Here is a 7,899-nt window from a genome sequence, read left to right as displayed (position 1 = left end):
GCCTCCCAAGTAGCTGGGACTACAGGCACCTGCCACAACGCCCAGCCATTTTTTGGTTGCAGCCGTCACTGTTGCTTGGCGGGCCCGGGCTGGGGATTCAAACCCGCCACCTTAGGTGTATATGGCTGGCGCCTTAGCTGCTTGAGCCACAGGCGCCGAGCCTTCTCACTCTTTCTTTCTGTGGAAAGGTTGGCATGCTTGCCCAGGTTGAATTCTTCTTGCTGCTTATTTTTTGTATGACCCTTGAGCTAAAGGTGCTTTTTTACATTTTTAGGTTGTTGGAAAAAAAATCAAAACAATAGTATTTTATGAACATACAAATTGTATGAAATTTGCATTTCAGTGTTACTGAAAGTTTTACTGGAACATGGCCATGTTTGTTCAATATTTTTTGTGTCTTTCCCACTATAAAGGCAGAGTTGGATAGTTGTGATAGAGACTTGTATGGCCCACAAATTCTAAAATATTTACTCTCTGGTCCTAATAGAAAACTATGCCAGTCCTTATTCTAGGGATTTGGAGCACATTAAATGGCACAGGAGTCTCCCAAAGGCTGTTGTCAGGCCTTATAAAGGTTCATGTTAGAAAACATTAGGAATTTATTTTGATAAAAGAAAAATAATCTTTCAGCCAATGTAAAAGAAGTATGTACTTCTGAGTTTCCTCAGAAGTAAGTGGGAGTAACGAATTGTTTAACTTTCAATCTCAACTTTACATTTTTACTCTTTGATTTTAGTAATATTTAAATAATCTTTTATAAGCTGCTTGAGATCTTCCCCTTACTGTATTAACTTCTTTTTATTCTTTCTTTGAAAATTATTAATTGGAAAAACACAAATTTGAATAAACATTTAAATCATTACTCCATAATTTCTTTTCCTCTGGAACCCAGAATATTTTTTGCTGCTATGGAAATTGGTTATCCTCTGTATTTTGCAGAAAGATTTCCACTGTCATGCTGTAATCAGGATAAAATACCAATACCTTGTTACAGGTGTGTAGTGTTGTATTGAGAGAGACATTGTGATATCCAGAGAGGCCTCCTTTGACTGTTAGTGTAAGCAAATACATTCAGCATTCTCGTGCACTGTGAGGCGTCACTGCCCTTGACGACATGTTTGGTCCTTACTGAGTCACAGTTGTACTTTAAAGTCACAGTTAAATACTAAATGGAGTGTTCCATATATCATTTAATTTTTTTTTACTTGAATTTCTTAGGTACAATGTTAGCTGTTCTAAAAAATTTGCACTTAGTCGTTGGAATCGTAAACCTGATAATCAAAGTCTTGGGCATCGTGGCCGTCGTCCCAGTGGCCCCGACGGGGCAGCGAGAGAGCATGTCCTTAGGCAGGTCTGTAGAAACCTTCTTCACTGTACAACTCCCTCTTCAGAAATGCAAGGCAAGTGCAATGCTGTGTTTTACTTGTACTGCGTTTTCCAGCTTCCAATTACTTATCCATCTGCAGAAGAAGACGTGGCCTCTCATGAAGACTCTGTGCCGGCTGCTGTGACAACTCGCCTGCGTAGGCAGGGTGAGCGGGAGCGGGAGCTTCGTGATGCGAGGATCCGGAAGATGCCGGAGAGCAAGGACCTGCTGCCATCCGCACAGAGCGAGCCCTCTGTGTGGACGGTCGATGATGTCTGGGCCTTCATCCGAGCTTTGCCTGGTAGGTAACTTAGCACTGTGGCCTTCGTGTCTTCGTTGTGCATCCACATGGAGGAGCGGTGCCTCCCGCCCCTCGTGCGCACTGGCCAGTGCTGTGTGTGACACATGAGGTGGGTGCCACCTCCACTGCTGAAACGGGATCTGCTCCCTCAGCACAACTGGGTATTTTTTCAGACTCCCCCCAAGTCAATAAAAACTGACTAGTCCTGCTTCTGCTATGATGGCTCAGCCGGTGAAGACACAAGTGGTGCTCTCCTCTCTCCAGTCTGATTTCTCTCGAGAAATCAGTAGAGAGACTGAGTCAGACACATCTTCCCCTTCTGCTCTTCAAATTTTCTATTCTTTTCTCTCCTTATTTCCGAATTTAACCTTATGACTATATTTTATATTTTTGAAAGCTAATAAAGACTTTTTACAATATAGTAAGCTTTTTGTTTCTTTTTTTAAAAAGCCAAGCTAGTTCTTTTAATGGTAGTTACATTCTTTGATTCTTTTCAGTAAGTAAACATCAAGAGCCCTTTTGAAATTTTATTTTTTAAGTAGGCAGCTTGAAATATCACTTATGACAGTCATTCTAATACTTTCTTAGGTTTTCTTAAGAAACTAAGAAATCCTTTCTTAGGGTTAAGAAACTAAGAAACCCTTTCTTAGGTAATTTTCTTAGGTTTTCCTGCTCTCTCATTTTGATCCTCTGTTCATCTACTTCAGTGTCTTTTTTCCTTAATGCAACAATCATCTTTTACACCCGCTTTGTTAAAAGGATGGTACCTTTGCTTGTGATGAGACCCACACTGGTTATGTAGGTTAAGATGATACAAGTTTATAAATGAGCATATTTTACTTGGACCCTAAGAATATGGAAAATGAGGAGTTAAAATTTTTTTCCCCTTTGGTGTTACTGTAAATTATGCCATTTCTCTTGGTAAAGCTTTCCAGAAGAATATATCCTATGTGAGCTTGTCTACCACACTTACTAAAATTAAGCTAATTAATTATTATTGTTCATTACTCTTTCTGGGAAAGTGACTAAAGTTTTAGAACCAAACTTGTGCAAGAAAATATTCAGAGGCTCAGTGCCTTTAGCTCAGTGGCTAGGGTGCCAGCCACATACACCAGAGCTGGCGGGTTCAAATCCAGCCCGGGCCTGCCAAATGACAACTAAAAAAAAAAAAAAAAAAAAAAAAAAATAGCTGGGCATTGTGATAGGCGCTTGTAGTCCCAGCTACTTGGGAGGCTGAGGCAAGAGAGTCGCTTAAGCCAGCAGTTCTCAACCTTCCTAATGCTGCGACCCTTTAATACAGTTCCTGTGGGTCATGACCCACAGGTTGAGAACCGTTGGCATAAGCCCAAGAGTTTGAGGTTGCTGTGAACTCTGATGCCACAGCACTCTACCCAGGGCAACAGCTTGAAACTCTGTCTCAAAAAAAAAAAAAATCAAGAAATAAGAGTTTAGGTTCAGTGCCTGTGGCTCAAGTAGCTAGGGCACCAGCCACATACACCAGAGATGGCAAGTTGGAATCCAGCCTGGGTCTGCCAAACAGCAATGACAACTACATCAAAAAAATAGCTGGGCATTGTGGCAGGCACGTGTCCCGGCTCCTTGGGAAGCTGAGGCAGAAGAATCACTTAAGCCCAAGAGTTTGAAGTTGCTATGAGCTGTGACGCTACAGTACTCTACCCAGGGCGACAGCTTGAGACTCTGTCTCAAAAAAAAAAAAAAAAGCTGAGCACGGTGGCTCACGCCTGTAATCCCAGCACTTTGGGAGGCTGAGGAGGGAGAACTGCTTGAGCTGAGGAGTTCAAGACTCGCCTGAGTGAGAGTGAGACCCTGACTCACGAAAAAAATGGAAAAACCCAGCTGGGTGCCGCAGCGAGCGCCTATAATCCCAGTGGCTCTGGAGGCTGAGGCAGTGGGATGCCCACAAGCCGGAGTCTGTGGTTGCAATGAGCTACCAAGCCTGCACTCTGCTCAGGGGCATAGGGTGGGACTCTGTCTCAACCAAAAAAAAAAAAAAAAAATCAGAAATTAAGAGTTTAAAGAACTCTGTACCCATGCTCACCTCATATGTAGAACTCAGTGAAATTTTATTATTTTATTAATATCTTGTTCAAAAATGCTAATTTTTAAAAGAAAACAAAGATACAGCCACTTTTTTAAAGTTTTTTTTTAAGTTTATTTTATTTATTTATTTATTTATTTTTTCAGTTTTTGACTGGGGCTGGGTTTGAACCTGCCACCTCCAGCATGTGGGGCTGGCGCCCTACTCCTTTGAGCCACAGGTGCTGCCCGATATAGCCACTTTTAAAGAAAGATGGAGTTATTTAAATGAGGAATAGTTTCTTCATGGGAATGAGCATGCGCCTAAGAAAAATTTAGTCTGAGTTAATTGCCAACCATGTGGGTTTAGAACTTGTTTTAAATTCAGTGTGTGTGTTAGAGGATGGTGAATCTTCACTAGTTGCAGTTTTAATATTTAATAATACATTTTAGTTTTTAGACCTTACAGCTATTTTGAAAATTAGCACTGGACTCCCTATCAGTCACCAATCACCTGGGGTTGGACAGTCTCTGTCATCTTCAGAGGTGGCCTCAGTCTCCCACTGGGCGTAGGGGTGGGGGGAGCGTTGTTTGCTCATGAGCCTAATTTTTCATTTGGGGAAATGTTGTTTCCTTTGGGGAGGAGAATTGGTTTATATCCTAAGGAAGGTAGTTGCCCACATAATTAACATGTGATGGTACTGGCCCCTCTCCTTCACTCCGTCCCCATATCCATGTGCCACGTGGCTGCTCTCAGCCGCCTTATTAGAAAAGCTAACTCCTTTGTCTCATTGTTGCTTCATTTGAGTTAAAAAAAAATAATGCAACTTACTGTTCCTAACTTGAGGTGCTTATTTTGAGTTCATCTAGGCCAGTGGTTCTCAACCTTCCTAATGCTGCGGCCCTTTAATACAGTTCCTGTGGGTCGCGGCCTGCACATTGAGAACCGCTGATCTAGACATTTAATTTTGTTACCAGTTGTTCGGAGAACATCACATAGAGACTGCGTGGTGTGAGGTCAAGTTACCTGCCTGCTTTAGAGTCTAGCACAACTTTCTCTTTGATGATGAGGCCAAAATAAGCTTGCTTGTATGATCAGTTGAATATCTTTCAGAAAGTTTTCTCTGAATAATACCTATAGCTCAAGGCAAACCCTGTCAGAAAATGCCTTGCATGCATTTCTTAGTGCTCATCTGGATGCTGTAAACTTCGTGGGAGCTGTTTTCAGCTCTCTCAGGGCCTTTTGTTCTCCCTGAGTAACCTACCCCTGAACTTACCGCACAGAAGGAGCTGCCTGTAGAGTCTGTACTTTGTCCCCAGTTAGGTGTCCTGCGCTCTTTATTTAGGGAACCTGGATTTACTCCTCCAGGCCCCCTTCTCTCTGTGTGTCATCCTGATGGGACTGTGTTGGAGCTTATCTGCAGCACACTCAAATCTCAGAGCTGCTACCAGAATAAAAATTACTGCCTTGTAACTGTTTGTTCATTAGAAAGTTCTCAGCAGGAACAGTTCTTATTCCCAGTCAACTGCAGGTGTCATCTTTAATTCTTCCTTGACAGGAAGATCAGTTTATCCTCTGTGAATCCACACTTCTCTGTAGGTATTTAAAGTGGGAATTATTCTTTAAAATATAGCTGTTAAGGCTTAGCACCCGTGGCACAGTGGTTAAGTGCCAGCCACATGCACCAAGCCTGGCGGGTTCGAGCCAGGCCCAGGACAGCTAACCAACAATGACAACTGCAACATAAAAATAGCCGGGTGTTGTGGTAGGCACCTGTAATCTCAGCTACTTGGGAGACTGAGGCAAGAGAATTGCTTATACCCAAGAGTTTGACGTTGTGAGCTGTGATGCCATAGCACTCTACTGAGGGCAACATAGTGAGATTCGTCTCAAAAAAAAAAATTATATATATGTGTATATATATATCGCTATTTACTGGTCAGTGATACCAGTATTGGGACTTGTTTATTCGGTGATCTTGACTGGCTGGCAAGTGATGCCTTTCCACCAACCTGACTGAGGTCAGTTTTTGTGGGGGGTGTTTTAACTGTGGAACTGACTCTGGACACTTGAGATGTTCTGGTGGGACCTGTGTGCAGAGAGGTCTACGTCCAGGCTGAGAGCTGCCTTGCATGTGCTTCTGGGGTGAGGCCATCACTGTTGCCGCTGTCTGACCACTGCTATAGTCGGTGCACATTCTGTCCGTGTCCCTGGGCTCCTGCCCTTCACAGTAGGTATCACCGTCCGACCCTACAGAGTAGGGTAGGTAGCTCAGGATACTTTGAGCACTAAAGTTATTTTTAAAATGTTTTTCTCTAATGAGTTTCTGGAAGCACACTTGTTTTGCTTTTTTTTTTTTTTTTTTTTTTTTGAGACAGTCTTACTGTGTCACCCTCTGTAGAGTGGCATCACAGCTCACAGCAACCTCCAACTCCTGGGCTTAGGCAGTTCTTTTGCCTCAGCCTCCCAAGTAGCTGGGACTACAGGCACCCGCCACAACGCCTGGCTATTTTTTGTTGCAGTTTGACTGGGGCTGGGTTGGAACCCGCCATCCTCGGTCTATGGGGCCGGCGCTTTGCTCACTGAGCCGTAGGCACCTCCCTTGTTTTGCTTTTTTATTTTTTAAGTCACTTCATTTTCTTATTTCAATGACTTTTCTTTTGGTTAGCTTTAAAAAGTTAAAATGTAAAATTCTGAAGAATGTGTCTTTTTCTTTTTCTCCTTAAGCCCCTTTCATTCTTGGAATTACATTCTCATGTGATCCTGCTGTTTTCCAAAAAAAACACTTCTGCTCTCCATTTGCTAAGAGACTTAGTGTCCCCCTGCAAGGAGACAGTTGAGGGCCTGACGGGGGGGAGGAACGGGAGGCCCGTGTGCTCTTCCAGCGCCTTGTTCTGTTCCACACAGAAACTCACTGTCCTTGTCACTTCTCATTGGTCCTGTTTTCAGAATCCAAGTAAGTCCTACCCTCTTTCTCTCTCTTCTCTTCTTTCCTGTGTTCTTATAAGTAAGACTGAAGAGAGAAGAACATTAGTTCTCTCATAAAAAGAAGGAAGAAGTCACAACTAGATGCAAGATTAGTCAGTTTTGTTGAGAGCTGCCTCTGGGAAAGAAAAGGGGCTTTTCTGTGGTGAGTAATCTCATTTTAACTATGTCATTGCTTTTGTATGGTAAATAGGCAAAAGCATAAAAAATTTGTAGAGAGTATTGAAATGTCCATTTTTTAAAGTCTGAGAAATTAGTAAAATAGAAATTGAAAATCTGGGTATTGGAAGACTAAAGATATAACTCACAGAGGACATGAGAAAAGAAATAACCAACAAGAAGGCTGCCAGTGGCTGAACGTCCTCAATCTCACAGACGGCTCTCCTGCAGCTTCTGTCTGCGCCCCCCGGCCCTCCACTTGCTCTAGACGTGCATGCGGCGTGCACAGCGCTTTGTGTTTGGGTTGGGTTATAAGGCAGACACTATCTGACCTAAACGTGAGAGTGATGTTCACTCTACCAGTATGGGGAAATCCAAGGTATAATACAGCCATTTCTGTTTTTCATTATCTTTTTAATGTTCTTTCTTTTTTTTTTTTTTGAGGCAGTTTCACTGTGTTGCCCAGGTAAAGTGCCTATGGCATCACAGCTCACAGCAACCTCAAACTCTTGGGCTCAAGCAATCTTCTTGCTCAGCCTCCTGAGTAGCTGGGACTACAGGCACCCGCCACAACACCCAGCAGGTTCTTATAGAAACAGAGTCTTGCTCTTGCTCTTGCTCAGGCTGGTCTTGAACTCGAGCTCAAGGGATCCTCTTACCCAGCCTCCCAGAGCACGCTGGGACTATCGGCATGAGCCACTGTACCCGGCCTATTAGTTTTTATTCTTAAATTAATTTTTATAATTGTACTGTCTCTTAAAAGGAAGCCTCCATGTTTCTGCATTCTTCCTTCCTTGGTTCCTTAATTCATTATCTTCCCTCTTGGTTTCTCTACTCCTAATTGCGAAGTATATTTACGTAACCTGGGCCTGCAGAATTTGGTAGATGGCAAAAAACATTGGAGGTTTAGGTAGATGCAAGTATTGTTACCTGCGACAACAGCTGGTTTGGGCTGGGAATTTAAACACTGGTTATTTGGCAGGAGATTATCAAGCTCATAATTTCAGTGAGAAGTTTTCTTTTCTTTTTCTTTTTCCTTTTTTTTTTTTT

General features: G+C 42.7%; 1 protein-coding gene across 5 annotated transcripts in view; it reads left to right on the top strand.

Moving 5' to 3' along the window:
* The window catches only part of PHC3 (polyhomeotic homolog 3), an 84,620-nt gene that overhangs the window by 70,011 nt on the left and 6,710 nt on the right, over positions 1–7,899 (top strand). For 3 of the 5 annotated variants that reach the window (XM_023516008.1, XM_023516007.1, XM_023516009.1), the window contains one exon: positions 1,219–1,667. In XM_023516008.1, the coding sequence (XP_023371776.1) occupies positions 1,219–1,667 (449 nt within the window). Of the gene's footprint in view, positions 1–1,218; positions 1,668–7,899 lie in introns of those variants that run through there. The other 2 variants (XM_003794657.3, XM_023516010.1) reach the window with 2 other exon arrangements.

Source organism: Otolemur garnettii, unplaced genomic scaffold (genome assembly GCF_000181295.1).
Source record: "Otolemur garnettii isolate 467f Iridium unplaced genomic scaffold, OtoGar3 scaffold00084, whole genome shotgun sequence".
Classification (NCBI taxonomy): Eukaryota; Metazoa; Chordata; class Mammalia; order Primates; family Galagidae; genus Otolemur; species Otolemur garnettii.
The sequence above is the reverse complement of the archived record's forward strand: the minus strand, read 5'-3'. Positions and strand labels throughout refer to the sequence as shown.